Source organism: Scyliorhinus torazame, chromosome 6 (genome assembly GCF_047496885.1).
Source record: "Scyliorhinus torazame isolate Kashiwa2021f chromosome 6, sScyTor2.1, whole genome shotgun sequence".
NCBI lineage: Eukaryota > Metazoa > Chordata > Chondrichthyes > Carcharhiniformes > Scyliorhinidae > Scyliorhinus > Scyliorhinus torazame.
The window spans coordinates 268,320,954-268,338,144 of NC_092712.1; the positions used below are offsets into that span (position 1 = coordinate 268,320,954).

The 17,191-nt window shown below is 46.7% G+C and overlaps 1 protein-coding gene across 1 annotated transcript in view; it reads right to left on the bottom strand.

Moving 5' to 3' along the window:
• LOC140425425 (probable thiopurine S-methyltransferase) overlaps positions 1–17,191 on the bottom strand; it is a 117,526-nt gene that overhangs the window by 19,827 nt on the left and 80,508 nt on the right. The window contains exon 6 of the mRNA XM_072509695.1: positions 13,718–13,792. Coding sequence (XP_072365796.1) covers positions 13,718–13,792 — 75 coding nt within the window. The remainder of the gene's footprint in view (positions 1–13,717; positions 13,793–17,191) is intronic.

A 17,191-nucleotide genomic window follows, 5' to 3' on the forward strand; every position in this document is an offset into this window, starting at 1 on the left:
GGAATACAATGTAGAAAAGAACACAGTCAGGAAGAATAGAGGCATAGACTATTTTCTTTTAAAAAATAAATTTAGATGCCCAATTATTTGTTTCCAATTACGGGGCAATTTAGCATGGCCAATCCACCTCCATGCACATCTTTTTGGGTAGGGAGTTGGGGGGGGGGGGGGGGGGTGGTGAGACCCACACAGACACAGGGAGAATGTGCAAACTCCACACGAACAGTGACCCAGGGCCGGGATTGAACCCAGGTTCTCGGCGCCCTGAGGCAGCAGTGCTAACCACTGTGCCACCGTGCTGCCCTGCTGTAGCCTATTTTCTAAATGGAGAAAGGCTTTGGAAGTCTGAAGCACAAAGGGACTTGGGAGTCTTAGTTCAGGTTACTATTCAGGTTAACATGAAGGTTCAGTTGGCAATTAAGAAGGCAAATGCAATGTTAGCATTCATTTCTAGAGGGCTAGAATACAAGAGTAGGGATGTACTGCTGAGGTCGAATAAAGCTCTGGTGAGACCCCACTTAATAATAATAATAAATAACTTTTATTACTGTCACAAGTAGGCTTACATTAACTCTGCAATGAAGTTACTGTGAAAATCCTCTCGTCGCGACACTCTGGTTTGTGCCTGTTCGGGTACACTGAGGGAGAATTCAGAATGTCCGATTCACCTAACAAGCAGGTATTTTGGGATGAAACCGGAGCGCCCGGAGGAAACCCACGCAAACACGGAGAGTACGTGCAGACTCCGCACAGACAGTGACCCAAGCCGGGAATCGAACCTGGATGCTAACCACTTGTAGCCATCTGGGATGGCCACTTCCAGAATACAAAATGGACATTTGCAAAGACTGCAGGGAAATATGCACAATGCTAAGAAAGCAGGCAGGCACAGAGCCTGTCTGCATATTGGAGAAACAGCTCCCAGACAAGACCAAAACTGTAGGCCCATTAGCATATGGATGGCCCATCTCCGGGAACAAAGGAAGAGACTTAAATAACCGATCTGGCCCCAGACCTCGCGCCACCAGTTCCCCAAACCGAAAGCAGAAAACAAAGCAAGGCCCACGGCCACCTAGGACACGCCCAGCCATCAGGGCACCCACCCCTTTATTGGTCAGGATCAATGCGAATGATCAAGAAATGGCCCAATTGATTGGGGCCAAGTTCAAGGCCCGTCCATAAGCGCACGAAGCCCCCTTCGGGTATAAGAAGAAGGCCCCAAGAGCGAATCGCTCTCTTGGACTTGGCTCTCACAGCGGAGAGACCCATCCACCAGCTACACCAGAAGCAAGTAAGTCCAAGGTCAACGCTCGCTAACAGACGGAAGACCTTAGCTGTTCCCCTCTACCACTTCGACCCCAGCAGCCTCAGTTGGAGAGTATGAAAATAGGAACAGCGCAGCAGGAGAATTCAGGATCGACCCTCGAGCCATTAGTCACAACAAACAAGTTAGGTAAGTACTGCAGCAACACAAAGCAGCATTTGCACAGCATAAGCATGACCGTGGCAAGATCGCTGGCTTAGTGAATATTACAGGTCCCGGCCCCAGACCCCAAAAGCAGTACGGTTTTCCCCAAGAAGCAGAGGGAGAAATCTCAAAAGTGATTCAGAGTTTGCTTGATCAAGGAGTACTCCGAATCGAGCCTCCACGAATAATCCACCAATGTGGCCTGTCAGGAAATCCGATGGATCATGGCGACTAACCATTGATTACTGGGAACTGAACAAAGTAACCCCAGTAGCAGCCCCCACCATAGCCACGAGTCCTGAGACCATGCTCAAACAGGGACTACAGTCAAAGTTTTTTTCGGTTTTGGACATTAGCAATGGCTTTTGGTCCATTCCATTGGATAAAGCGTGCCAATACAAATTCGCATTCACATTCCAGGGACAGCAGTATACGTGGACGTGCCTTCCACAAGGCTTCCACAATTTCCCCTCCATTTTCCACCGACAGCTGGCAAATGGATTAGCAAAATTTTCCCGACCCGATTGTCTGGTCCAATATGTAGATGATCTGCTACTACAGACGGACACAAAGGGAGAGCACATTTTGCTTCTCGCCGAATTGTTAGGACTCCTACAACAAATTGGCTGTAAAGTAAACCCCAAGAAGGCCCAGATTTTACAGGAAAAGGTGATTTACTTAGATACAGTAATCACACATGGCAAACGCGAGATCGAGCAGAAACGAATCGACTCGATTGTCGAATTAATTTCACAGCCCTCCGGTCATTTCTAGGACTGGTTGGCTACTGCAGAAACCATTTCAGCGGTTTCGCCACAAAAGCAGCGCCCCTATCCGAACTTCTCAAGAAACAAGCACCTTGGGAATGGCTTCCACAGCACACGGATGCCGTGGATGCTTTAAAAAGAGCCTTTAGCACAGCCCCCGCATTACAGGTCCCAGATCCACTTTCCCGTACGCAATTGAGGTTGCGACTACCAACCGAACCCTTTCGGCCGTGCTCCTCCAAGAACGACATGATCGATTAGGCCCCGTGGCATACGCCTCACGCGTATTAGACCCGGTCGAGCAAGGATTTTCTGCCTGCGAAAGGCACCTGCTTGCAGTCTTTTGGGCAGTACAATACTTCGTCTACATTACAGGACTCAACTTCATCACCCTTCTCACTGAACACACCCCAACACAGCTACTACTAGATGGTAGACTGAAGGATGGCACAGTCAGCCAGATCGGCGCAGCCCGTTGGACCCTTCTTTTACAGGGACGGGGCACAACAGTTAAGGGAACCAAGACCCACACTTTCCTAGCCGATAATTTACAATATGCAGGTGCCCCACATGCGTGTGAGATCATCTCCACTAAGCATAATACAGGACCCTTTGTACCGAAGTCAGCTCCCAGGAAAGCAGGAACTTCACCCCAGAGACCCCAGCCCACCGACACATGCGCACCTCTTAGAATCTATGTGGATGGCTCCTCCACAGTTCTAAACGGGAAAAGAATTACCGGTTGCGAAATTTATATAGAGGACGCGCAGGGACGCGCCCTAGAAGAGATTTCGTTAAAATTGCCAGCACATTTAGGCTCGCAGGCAGCAGAACTGGCAGCCATAGCTTATATTGTAGATCACAAAAGTGCCCCAGTACACCCGGTTCAGGTCTCACAGACCAACATTCAAGATTTGGCAAAGGCTCAAAAGGAAGATGAGAAGCTCAGGGAAGTTTTAAAAGGCAACTTCCCAGCCCCTTATGGTAAGTTTTAAAATGCGATAACCACACATGACGGTGTGATTCTAAAAGACGGCATTTATGTAGTCCCCAGCCAGGACAGGAATCAAATTATTTGTCAGTTCCATGACAATCATGGACACCAGGGCATTGAACCCACCCTAGCCCACCTCAGACCCCTCCGCTGGTGGCCTGATTTAAAAGCCAATGTTACACATTACATTGAAAACTGCTTAATCTGTGCCCAGAACAATCCGGACAGATATGCTAGAAAAGCTCAGCTAAGTTAATGGCCCCGGACGAATTTGCAAATCGACTATATAGGACCCCTACCCCCTTGCAGAAATGGTTTTAAGTATGTGTTGGTGGTCATCGACACCTTCACAAAATGGGTGGAAGCTTTTCCATCCAGAACAAACACTGCCAAAACGACAGCTAAAATCCTAACACAGCACATCATTACAAGATGGGGCCTCCCATGCAGTATAGAGTCCGATCAAGGCTCCCATTTTACAGGACGCGTTATGAAAAACGTCCTGACAATTCTCGGAATAAAGCAAAAGTTTCATATTGCATATCACCCCCAATCAAGCGGCATTGTAGAAACGATGAACAAAACTCTAAAAGCCACCCTTAGAAAAATGGTGCAACAGCACAACAGCACCTGGGACACAGTTCTCCCATTTGCATTAATGTTCATTTGAAACACAGTATCCACGTCCACAGGATACACCCCCCACACCCTCATGACCGGACGCCCCATGAAAGGCACAGAATATTTATTAGGACTGGATTTGGCCAGCCCCACAGTCACCGCCCTCACGCATGAGAAAGCAGTACAACAGGTTATTGAAAATGTGAAGGCCGCCCAGCTTGCAGCAGCCATCAGGCTTGGCACACGGAAGAAACAAAGCAAGGCTTGCTTTGATAAAACGGTACACGCCACTGAGTTTGCAATAGGGCAGCAAGTGATGCTATCCCTATAAAACCCCAGTTCATTCCTTCCCCCAAATTTTCCGGACCCTACTCCATCTCAGATAAAGTCAGCCCCTCTGTGGATAAGATCACCTATCCGAATGGCAAGTCTGCGTGGTTTCACGTAAACCAGCTTAAGGCTCGCAGAACAACCATGCACACCACATCTCGCTTGCAGCAGCAGATGAGCACGCCCTGCCCACGAATGACGTATTCCTACCCTCCCCCAACTTGTCCAGCCCATCCTCAGACACGACTTCGACTCCACCCCCAGAGGCACGACTTCGCCTCTCCCTTCCTTCAACCAGCAGCGATAGTGATAGCGACAGCCCCAGCACACCACGCTACGATTACACCCCTGCACCAGGCCCCACTCCCAGCGATTCCGAATATGATTCCAGTGACCCCTTCGAGATAACGTACATTAAAATCCCTGACCCAGACCCACCGCCCAACAATTATGGATTAAACTCTAGCAGCTCCAACCTCGACACAAGATTCTGGCACCGAGACAGTTAGTTCAGGCTCATCCGGAATGATGAGATGAACCCCAATTCGCCCCAAGCAGCTTTAGCGCACCTACTCCAGTCAAGAGTATGGTAGCCGGGAGAAGATGATGACATAGAGTCTGACTCCCACCAAACAAATCCCTTTGCGACTCTACAAGGAGGGTGTGTAGCCATCTGGGATCGCCACTTCCAGAATACAAAATGGACATTTGCAAAGACTGCAGGGAAATATGGACAATGCTAAGAAAGCAGGCAGGCACAGAGCCTGTCTGCATATTGGAGAAACAGCTCCCAGACGAGACCGAAACTGTAGGCCCATTAGCATATGGATGGCCCATCTCTGGGAACAAAGGAAGATACTTAAGTAGCCGATCTGGCCCCAGACCTCGCTGTGCCAGTTCCCCAAACCGAAAGCAGAAAACAAAGCAAGGCCCACGGCCACCTAGGACACGCCCAGCCATCAGGGCACCCACCCCTTTATTGGTCAGGATCAATGCGAATGATCAAGAAATGGCCCAATTGATTGGGGCCAAGTTCAAGGCCCGCCCAAAAGCGCGCGAAGCCCCCTTCGGGTATAAGAAGAAGGCCCCAAGAGAGAACTGCTCTCTTGGACTTGGCTCTCACAGCGGAGAGACCCGTCCACCAGCTACACCAGAAGCAAGTAAGTCCAAGGACAATGCTCGCTACCAGACGGACGACCTTAGCTGTTCCCCTCTACCACTTCGACCCCAGCAGCCTCAGAACCGAAAAATGGCCATTGTTCCTCTGACTGAGTGGGTGCCCGAAGCTAAGTATAGGCTTTAGCAGTAGTGGTAGTTTAGTCTGTAATATTTTGTGCATGAGTAGATATTGCGGTGTGTCTAAATAAATAGTATTGACTTTGAACTAACTAACTGGTGTACCGACTCTTTGATCAGTATTCGTGTTTGGACCTTGTGGCGGTATCGAAAGATACCTGGCGACTCTAAAGCAAACGTATTTAGAATTAAGGAAGGCGGCCATATTGACCGCCATATTTAGAAACAACCAAAGAGAGCAACACACTGTGCTACCATGCCACCCATTTTGGAATATTGAGAGTGGTTTTGGGACCCGATCGAAGGAAAGATGTGCTGGCTTTGGAGAGGGTCCAGAGGAGTTCACAAGAATGATCCTCAGAATGAAGGACTGGTCATGTGAGGAGCTGTTGAGGATTCTGGGTCCGTACTTGATGGAGATTAGAAAGATGAGGGGGAGATTAGAAAGATGAGGGGGATCTTACTGAAACTTTCAGAATACTATGGCCCAGATAGTGGACACAGAGAGAATGTTTCCACGAGTAGGGGAGACTAGAACCCAAGGGCACAGCCTCAGACTGAAGGGATGATCCTTTAAAACTGAGATGAGGAGGAATTTCTTCTGCCAGAGGGCAGTGAATCTGTGCAACTCATTGCTGCAGAAGGCTGTGGAGGTCAAATCATTGAGTGTCTTTAAGATAGAGAGATAGGTTCTTGATTGATAAGGGTTCATGGGTTATGGGGATGAGAAACATCAGCCATGATTGAATGGTGAAGCAGACTCGATAGGCCCAATGGCCTAATTCTGCTCCTAGTCTTATGGCTGTTTGGCTAAATTTTGAGTTGAACTTCAACTCCTGTCATTGAGCGCAGTGAGTCTTCAAAAACCTTTGAAATACTTTTCCAGAAGTTGTAGGTCATTCTTTGAAACAACTCGTTGATTCACTGCCCTTTCCCAACCATGCTCTCCCAAATAAAAGTAGGATCATTTCCACGGACAACTTGGAGGGCACCTCCGTTGTCTGCCCATTTACTTCTACTTTTACCATAATGTATCCTTTTAATGTTATGACATCTTCTGTGTACGTCCTTAGGATCAACAAACATTTGATGGTTTTAATGGCAGATGCTTTAAACTTTTGTTTATATTGTCTCATATATATCCAATTCCATTTTGACTTGGATACCATCAAGTTTCGGGAATACCCAGAAACGTTGTTGATCATCCTGCACTGACAAGACATCTAGTTTCAACTCTTGGAAATTGTTCGGGTACGTCGTCTCCTGAGGGGCCTGAAACTTCTCTACTATCTTATAGACTCAACTAATATGCTGAGACGTGTTTTTTTTCTTGCACATCTTGGGTGTTGGTGACTGCTGAGCCCAACATGCTTTGGCAATATGGTCCCTTTTACCACTGTCCAACTTGTATACATCAATGCCATGGTTGCACCCTTACAGACTGAATTGTTTCAGGCTGTCTACATCTTGTGGATCTTTGCACCAGCCCCGATCTGTGAAGCCTCTTTTGTGCTATCTCCATAGACGTGCCAACTCTCAAATCAGCTGTTGAAGTCGCTTACAGTAAGGGCAGCACGATGGCGAAGTGCTTAGCACTGCTGCCTCATAGCATCGAGGACCCTGGTTGATCATGACTGTCCATGTGAAGTTTGCACATTCTCCCTGTGTCTGTGTGGGTTTCATCCGCACAACCCAAAGATGTGCAGGGTAGGTGAACTGGCCACACTAAATTGCCCCTTAATTGGAAAAAAATAATTGGGTATTCGAAATTTAAAAAAAGACAAAAACAGTCGCTTACAGTAAGCAGCCTCCTCTGAAACAGCTTCATTGTGGAGTCCACATACCAGCCTATGACAAAGGATTTTGTCTAGTGTTACAACAAAATCGCTGTATTTTGCGAACCTTAAGGTCACCACGAATTGAGAGATACTTTCACCTTCTTCCTGACTCTGGCAGTGGAAATGAAACTTTTCTGCAATTAACAGTGGTCTTGGTGAGAAATGCCCTGCTAGAACATTCACTAACTCGTTATAGGTCTCATCTTCCAGCTTTGCTAAATGAACTAAGCTTGCAATAGCATAAACCTTTAGGTCGTCCGGTGTTTGATTCTCTAGGAGATGAAGATGAAATCTTAAAGTCTCTCAGTCTTCATCAAATGCATACATGGCATTTCCTGCCAGTGTGGATACTGGCTCCCAGCGTCTATACTTCAAAAAACTTTCCCCCCTTCCCTTTTATTATGTATGAAACAAGGGGTCTACAAGCAAAATAACATGGACTACAGAATCAGAATATTTTGAATCATCGTTTCCTCAGCCCATTTTGCTTCACCATGTGCACGGTCCTGAAGCCTAGAATCTACCCACTTCCAACGGCAAGCAAATTTTCAAACTGTTGTTCTGCTTACTCATGTTTATCCTTAATTTTTTTTAACCTTTAGCATTGGCGGCTTTTCCATTTGACTGATGTGTGAATCCAGTCCCTGAGAATCTTTTCCTTTGCTCTCGTCTCCATTTTTCCAGTTGACTATTTTGTGCCTCAGTTTTTTCTTGCCTCAATTCTCATCACCAGTGTTCTCTTCATTATATTCTCAATGTGACACAAAAAAAAAAGGTATGGAAGTGCCACACACTTGGATTTCTACAAAACCCGATGGGAGGCTGATTAGGAGATGTTGCTCATACAATCTAAGATGGAGAAATGAAGCCTGCGCAAACATTCTGCTGATGTCGCTACAGATTACGTGACGTTCCACCAGCAGGAATGCATTCTTCAATACAGAACACTGATAAATGTGAGTGATGTATGGAGTCTAAACTCAGTTTTGATGTGTTAAGTTGGTTCAACGTTGGCTGCAACTGGATGCAGTGAAACTAGAAACAGGCTTCTGACACAAGAGATGGTCCAACACTATTTTATTGAACTCCCTGATTGCTGTACATAGTCTGCTGTGAGTTGACACTCCATCAATCTAACTGATAATCTCCTACTGGCTTGACCAGACTAACTCTCTACCTCATGGTGATAGTGCTCACTGGCTTGTGCACTCTTACTATCTCAGTAGCTGTGTCCTGTAGAGAGAGAGAGAGTCTTAATGCCCTGTGTGCTTTATAGTGGTTGTGTCCTGTCTGGTGATTGGTTGTTATGTGTTGTGTGTGTTCATTGGTTATCTGTGTGTCAATCACTGCCTGTCTGCATCTCATTATATACATGAGTGGATATTATGACATCTTCCCTTTTTGAAGTAAATTTTGGAACGTGGCGATATATATACATGCATGATTATATACAAGTGGTGAGTGAATGAACATATGTACATGGGAAGGTGTCTATTGTGCAGATGCAGAGCAAACAACAAAATTTACAAGATTTAAGTCTATAGATTCAGTCTTTGTGGCGGATGACAAATTCTTGTCGATCGCCTCAGAGGTGGAGGGGGGGGGAACGCCGGCACTTGGACAGGCGGGATTGCTGCCATGTCGGTGGCTTCATGGAGAGGCAGGATCGGTGCCAGATCGGTGGCCTCGTGGTGCGAGATGTCAGGAGGAGGCATGATGACATACGGAGAAGTGCAGCCAGGCGGTGGGCAGGGAACTTTTCGTAGCGCCCTCCTGTTGCGCCGTAGAATGGAGCCATCAGCCATTTGGACAACGAAGGACCTGGGGGCAGCCTGCCTGACAACAATAGCTGGGGCTGACCAACCTCCCTCAGGCAACTGGACGCGAACAACATCGTCTGGAGCCAGCGCAGGTAGATCCTTGGCATGAGCATCATAAATGATCTGCTGCTGGTCCCTGGATCGCTGCACTTTCTGCAGCACCGTGAGGCGGTCAAGATCTGGAACATGGATGGCTGGAACAGTCGTCCTCAGGTTGCGGTTCCTGAGCAGCTGCGCCGGAGACAAACCAGTCGACAGAGGGGTTGCCCTGTATGCCAACTGCGCCAGGTTGAAGTCTGAGGCTAAGTTTGCAGCCTTGCACAGCAACCGCTAACAATATGGACCCCCTTTTCGGCCTTCCTGTTTGATTGCGGGTAATGGGGATTGGATGTGATGTGACTGAAGTGGTAGGATCGTGCAAAGTCGGACCATTCTTGGCTGTAGAAACATGGGCCGTTGTCACTCTGAGTGGTATGGCGTGCCTGGCAAACGTCGCTTTGCAGGCTTTAATCACTGACTTGGACGTGAGTTCTGACAGTTTTACCACTTCCGGGTAGCTGGAGAAGTAGTTCGACCAAGAGCACGTAATCACGCCCATTTGCGTGAAAGAGGTCTATCCCCACCTTGGACCACGGAGACGTCACAATCTCGTGCTGTTGCAGTGTTTCCTTGGGCTGAGCTGGTTGAAACTTCTGGCATGTTGTGCAGTTGAGGACCGTGTTGGCAATGTCCTGGCTGATGCCAGGCTAGTAGACTGCCTGCCGAGCTCTGCGTCGACATTTTTCGACCCCAAGATGACCCTCATGGATCTGTCGGAGCACCATGGCTTGCATGCTTTGGGGAATGACAATTCTATCTAGTTTAAGAAGTATCCCCTCAACAACCGTTAACTCGTCCTTAACGTTGAATAACTGGGGGCACTGCCCCTTTTTCCAGCCATGGGCAAGGTGTTGCATCACAAGCTGCAGTAGAGGATCTTTGGCAGTTTCTTTGCGTATCTGGACAACTTGTTCATCAGTGGCTGGGAGGTTGCTGGCACACAACTGCACCTGTGCCTCGATGTGGTGAATGAAGTCGCCCGGTTCACACGGCATGGTGATGAATCGGGATAGGGCATCCGCAACGATCAGTTCCTTGCCCGGTGTGTAGACGAGTTTGAAGTCATATCGGCGGAGACAAAGAAGAAGTCACTGCAGCCGAGGTGTCATGTCATTTAAATCCTTTTGGATTATGTGGACTAGAAGCCTGTGGTCTGTTTCCACCGTGAACTTCGGCAGACCGTATACATAGTCATGAAACTTGACTATTCCTGTTAGGAGACCCAGACACTCCTTTTCGATCTGGGGTTAACGTTGTTCGGTCGGAGTCATGGCCCTGGAGGCATATGCCACTGGAGCCCAAGACGAGGAATCGTCTCGCTGGAGGAGCACCGCCCCAATACCATCCTGGCTTGTGTCTGTGGATATCTTGGTATCCTTGGTTGGGTCAAAGAATGCCAGTACTGGGGCTGTGGTGAGCTTCGCCTTCAGCTCAAGCCACTCTGCTTGATGTGCAGGAAGCCCTGGAACACTGTCGACTTTTTAACGAGATGCCGGAGGGCCGTGGTGTGGGATGCCATGTTGGGAATGAATTTTCCCAGAAAATTTACCATCCCGAGGAAGTGGAGGACTGCCTTTTTGTCCTCTGGTGTCTTCATGGCATTGATTGCCAGCACCTTGTCGGCATCACACCTTGCTGTGAAATGTGGTCACCTAAAAACTTGATAGCGGACCGCCCAAACGAGCATTTGGCCCTGTTGAGCTGGAAGCCATTTTCATGAATCCTCTGGAAAACCTGTTTGAGGCGAGCAATGTGATCCTCGGGCGTCGTGGACCAGATGATCACGTCGTCCACATAGACTCGCACACCCTCGATGCCTTCCATCATTTGTTCCATTGTGCGATGAAATATTTCGAAAGCTGATATAATACCAAAAGGCATGTGGTTGTAGCAGTACCTGCCGAACGGAGTGTTAAAAGTGCACAGCTCCCGACTGGACTCGTCCAGCTGAATTTGCCAGAAGCCACGGGAGGCGTCCAGCTTGTTAAAGAATTGGCGTCAGCCATCTCACAGGTCAATTCTTCACGCTTCGGGATCGGGTAATGCTCTCGCATGATGTTGCGATTCAGGTCTTTGGGATCAATGCAAATGTGGAGTTTGCCAGAGGGTTACTTGACGCAGACCATGGAGCTGACCCAGTCTGTGGGTTCCGTGACCTTTGAGATGATGCCCTGGTCTTGGAGCTCTCGTAGCTGCGTTTTCAGACGATCCTCGAGAGGAGCCAGCACCCGGCGTGGTGCATGGATGACTGGGGTGGCATTCGGCTTGAGCAATATCTTGTAGCGATATGGGAGCGTGCCCATCCCATCAAACACACTGTGGTATTGTGTGAGAATGTCGTCTATCTCAGCCTGGAGATTCGCATTGGGCGAGGCCATCGCCGGTGTCGAGGACATGGCATGAAATCGCTGTACCAGATTTAGGAGTTTGCATGAGCGAGCACCGAGCAGGGATGCCTTGTCAGGCCGGACGATCTCGAATCTCAACATCGCCTTGATTGCCTTGTGAGAGACACCTAGCTGCACGATCCACTGGCACGACCCATTGTAGTCAAGGAGCTGGCAGGCTGGTGGAAGAATGCTAGGTTGGTGTCGGATGCTGTCGCGGTCCGACTGTGAAATGAGGTTCGCAGACGCGCCAGTGTCCAATTTAAATCGGATGCGAGACTGGTTGACCGTGTTGACGGCACACCACTCGTCGGCAGGATGCACACTGAGGATTGTAAGGCGGTTGGCAGGCACGGTAGAGACCAACTCGCGTGTGGTGATGATGCCCACCTGATATGGAGACTCGAGGCAGTCAGCACGGGGTCCGCTGGGCTCTCTGGATCAGAATCCTGCATGCCTTGTACGCAGCAGACACGTCTGTGCTGCAGCTGGGATCGCTGTCTGTTGTTCGGCGGAGTGGACCTGCAGAAGGCCGCGTAGTGGCCAGGCTTTCCACACTGTAGACATCGCCTGCCTTTGGCTGGATATTGCCGCTTTAAATGGGCGGAGCCACAATTCGGACACGTCATGATGCTGACGTCAGCACGTTCTGTGCGCCATCGTGCTTGCGCAGTGCGGTCGGCCGACGTTCGCGCATGCGCCTCAGGGTCTTCGGCCTCATCGTCCACCCGGTCGTGGCGCGCATGCGTGGGGACCCGAGAAAAGCGCGCGGAACGGCCACTCTCTTCGATGCTCAGGCCTTGCATTTTCGCTAATGCCTGTACCCTTTCTGCCTCGTGGGAGACCAGTTTTGCAGTTTCTGCCGCCCTGATGCGGGAGTAGCGATTTCTGGCATGCTCATGGACAACGCATCTTTCGATGGCGACGGAGAGGGCCAACTGTTTGATTTTGAGGAGCTGCTCCCGCAGGGAGTCGGACTGGACCCCGAAAACGATCTGATCCCGGATCATGGAATCAGTCGTCGAGTCATAATTACATGACTGCGCTAGGATGCGGAGATGGGTCAAGAAGGACTGAAAAGGTTCATCCTTACCCTGAAGCCTCTGTTGGAACATGTACCGTTCAAAGCTCTCATTCACCTCAATGTCGCAGTGGCTGTCGAATTTCAGCAGAACTGTCTTGAACTTTGTCTTGTCTTCGCCATCGGCAAACGTAAGCGAGTTATAGATGTGGATGGCGTGATCCCCTGCAGTCGACAGGAACAGCGCGATCGTTCTGGCATCCGATGCTGCCTCGAGGTCGGAGGCCTCGATGTACAGAAGGAACTTTTGTTTGAAGACTTTCCAGTTGGCGCAGAGGTTGCCGGAGATCCGGAGTTGCGAAGAAGGCTGGATCTTCTCCATGCCGCTGGATGGCTGCTTGCTGGTCATTGCAGATGCACTCGAGGTAGGTTTGTTTGGATTAATAGCACTCTGGTACCATGATGTGTTAAGTAAGTTGGTTCAACGTTGACTGCAACTGGATGCAGCGACACTAGAAACAGGCTTCTGACAGGAGATGGTCCAACACTGTTTTATTGAACTTCCTGATTGCTGTACATAGTCTGCTTTGAGTTGACACTCTATAAATCTAACTGATAACCTCCTACTGGCTTGACCAGACAAACTCTCTACCTCATGGTGATAGTGCTCACTGGCTTGTGCACTCTTACTATCTCAGTAGCTGTGTCCTGTAGAGAGAGAGAGAGAGAGAGTCTTAATGCCCTGTGTGCTTTATAGTGGTTGTGTCCTGTCTGGTGATTGGTTGTTATGTGTTGTGTGTGTTCATTGGTTATCCTGTGTGTCAATCACTGCCTGTCTGCATCTCATTATATACATGAGTGGATATTATGACAAGTTTCACTTAGGTATGGGAGACCCAAGTTGTGTTAACTCTGGGTTTCCCTTATACTTGTGCTATTACTCACACTCGGAATTAAATTGTATCTCTCTAATACCGTTAAACAAGTTTAATTTTGTCACTTTTTGGATGAAATGCAGAACAGCAACTTATTAAAATTAATAAAAGATAAATAAAAGCAGATGACATATTACTCACCGTTTTTTATCAGATGGATTGATAGCTACTAGAGAACCTCTGTCCCAGATCCCATCAAACTTTCCAGCAATTGCACTATCCATCAGAAAGAAAAATACGCAAGGTTTATAAAATATTAAAAATACTTTTTTCAATTAGTAGTCACAGGCAGAACATAAAATGGACAAAAACAACAGCAAGCGTATGAACTGAAAAATTACTGCAGATGCTGGAAATTTGTAACACAAACAGAAAATGCTGGAAATACTCAACAGTTCATGGTAACTTCATTTGAAGCCTACTTGTGACAATAAGCGATTTTCATTTCATTTCAAGTCAGCCACTATCTTTCAGAAGAACAAAAATATTTGTATTCCGGAGGAGTTATCAGAATGGTGAGACTATTACTACAAGAAAACAGCTTTTTAAAATGCCAGTTATAACAAAAGGCACATTCAAAACCTTTTTCTCCACAGATGCAATCTGTTAATTGTTACAGATTTTCAGCATCTGCAATCTTGTCTTTATATTCAAATGGAAATATGATGGAATGAGAATTCTACATGAGCTAAAACAGAGAATGAATGAAATCTGTGTAAATTCAGTCCTTAGCTTTTCAAATTGGGAGCACAATTCTCCAAATGGCAATTTTAGAGAGGCCATCAGTTTCCAACAAGGGAACATACATATCCATTGGTACAGTATGTTGTGTTCTGAGGTTGAGGGAAAGGTACAGAATATTAAAACAACATTCTACTAAACATGGATGTGCTTGATCCATTGTGAAGTGCAAAGAATACCATTCCTCCACAACGACATTGCTCATCTCAATGAGTCTCATCTCAATGAGTATCAAGTTAATGTTAAATACTTGAATTACGCATTTCCAAGAAGAAAGAGTTAAATGTATTCTTTAAGGATTGGGACTGAGATACATTATTGGGGTTGAATATAGAATACGTAACCCATTTATTGGATTGAGATATGTTTGATACCGATATAGCTTGTTTAATATAGGTATCATTGGAAGTTTACATTGTAATTTTCGAATATATAGAATATTTCTTTTAGAATTATTGGGATATTTTTTCCTTCAGGTGAATTAATAAACTTGGGAAAACCCTTAATGGTTATTTTGTAATCAAAGGGCTTTTCACAGCTAGTTTATTCTGATTGTGCATCCTGGCTAAAATAAATGCGTCAATTTATGACTTTCAGCTCTTAGATCTTCATCTATGGCTTAGCACTAGGCAAACTTTGCTGGTATCACAAACCATTTTAAGTTGTGTTTAATTCATTGAATCCTGCAAAATGTTATGTCCCAGATATATTGTAGGAAATTGGGATTTCGCCCATTTGTTATTTTAAAATAAACCAGAATCAACAACTTTTGAAATGCTGTATATACAACTAAACCTACGAGAAGACATTGGATCATCTGAAGACGCAAAATAAGATTTAATTGGTCAGAAACAGGAAGTGGTGTATTCGCTACACATTTTTCACCTTGCCTGATTTTTGTTTCCATTGTCGCACATGTGTAAAATGGGAGTTTGAAATGAAAATAAAAATCACTTATTGTCATAAGTAGGCTTCAAATGAAGTTACTGTGAAAAGCCCCTAGTCGCCACATTCCGGCGCCTGGAAATCGCGCGAGTGGAGAGGCTGTTGGGAGATTGTAAACAGTGAGTAAACAAATAGAGACATCACATTAAAGATGCAATTTGATTTGTTGGAGAAGCTAGCAGTGTGGTGAGTATCTTTGTGTGTTTAAAATTTCAAACCCTATTTAATACAATATATAAAAAGCACCATAAATAAGTAAACCATAAACACATTAAGGATGTACCTTTCCCTCAGCCTCGGTCCACCACGTATTGTACCAGTGTATATTCTCCCTGTTCCCTTGTTGGAAACTGGTGGCCTTTCTAAAATTGCCACCTGGAGGAGAATTGTGCTCTCAATCTATGCAATAATAACATTCCAAAAACATGAAATAATCAATAGGCAAAAGGGAGGGTGGAGAAAATAAATAAAATAACTATCAGTGGACGGACCTTGGTGCGGCGGCATGAAGTAGCGGCCGCATCTCGGGTGGCTCCCGCGCAGGCACCGGCACTTTGCGCTGATCTGCCCGATCGGAAGAATTTAAAGAAAACGGACTTCCCATAGTGAAAGTGTGATGTCGGAATTGACAGTGTACTTTATCAAAGACTGTGGTCTGGACACGGCTTGAGGGATGCGGGGATTGGTCGGTTGGGATTTTAATATTTTATTGATTTTATTGTTCATGTTTTTAAGGTGATGAGTTGGGTTAATGGCCAAAGTGTTTGGATGGGGTAGTTTTCTCTGTTCTGGGGTTATTTTAATAAAAGCTTTTCCACAGTCATTTTTGGTATTTGGGTGTCCAGTTAGCAAGGGACTGAGGGAGACTTCAGAGGTTGAATTATACAAAACTGGTGGCAAAGGTCAAAGTGGACTTGCAAAGATGGGGGCGATTTCCCATTATCCCTGGCGGGTGAGTGCAATTGGTTAATATGAAACTCTTGCTGAGACTTTTATTCTTATTCCAGTGCCGTCTTATTCTTACCCAAGGGATTTTCAGAGTTCGCATGGCTTCATGATGGGGAAAATCATCCCTGACAAACTTAATGGAATTCTTCAGGTGGTAATGAGTAGGATAAAGGGAAACCAATAGATGAAATACACTTGGATTTCCAAAAAACATTCAATAAGGTACTAAACAAAAGGCTACTTAATAAGGTAAGAGTCCATTGTGCAAGGAGTAGTATATTACCACAGATAGGGGATTGGCTAATTAATAGAAGCCAGAGGAGTGGATTCTCCACTGCTGGTAGTGGGGTTCACAATCCAGCGGAGAATTGAGCAGAAAACTAGATTGGCGATGGTCCAGTCACTCGACAATGGCAGCAAGCTACATGCCCTGTGCCAGTGGGAGGATGCAAATGGATAATTTGAACTAATTTACATCTGATTAATTGGATGGAAGCCCAAATCCTTAGGGCCCGATGATGCTCCGACCCTGTCGGCCAAGTTTCACGTGGGTGTGGATTGATGCAAATATTTTCAAGTGTGCCCTGACGTGGTACGGACGCTGTAGCCACCTGGGTTGGCCAATTCCCAACGTAAAATGGAGAACAGCAAAGGCTGAAGCAAAATTCAGCCAACACAGGCAGAAACTAGCAGGTGCAAGTTTACTGTGTAATAAACTCTGCAAAAGCCCAGACAGCATCGATACCAGCAACCATCTGCATAATAATGTAGCAGCCATCTACATGCTAATGAGCGATCCCCGGGAACAATCGAAACATTTCAGATAAACAAGACCAAGCCAGACTCCTCGGCGCCAGCAGGAGCCAACACAAAAGAGGTTAACGGACACCTAAAGACCGCCCATCGATCAGGGAACTGCTCCAGTATTGGAGAAATCGAACCAAAGTTCCAATCACTTGAAATCAGGTACGGGGTCCACCC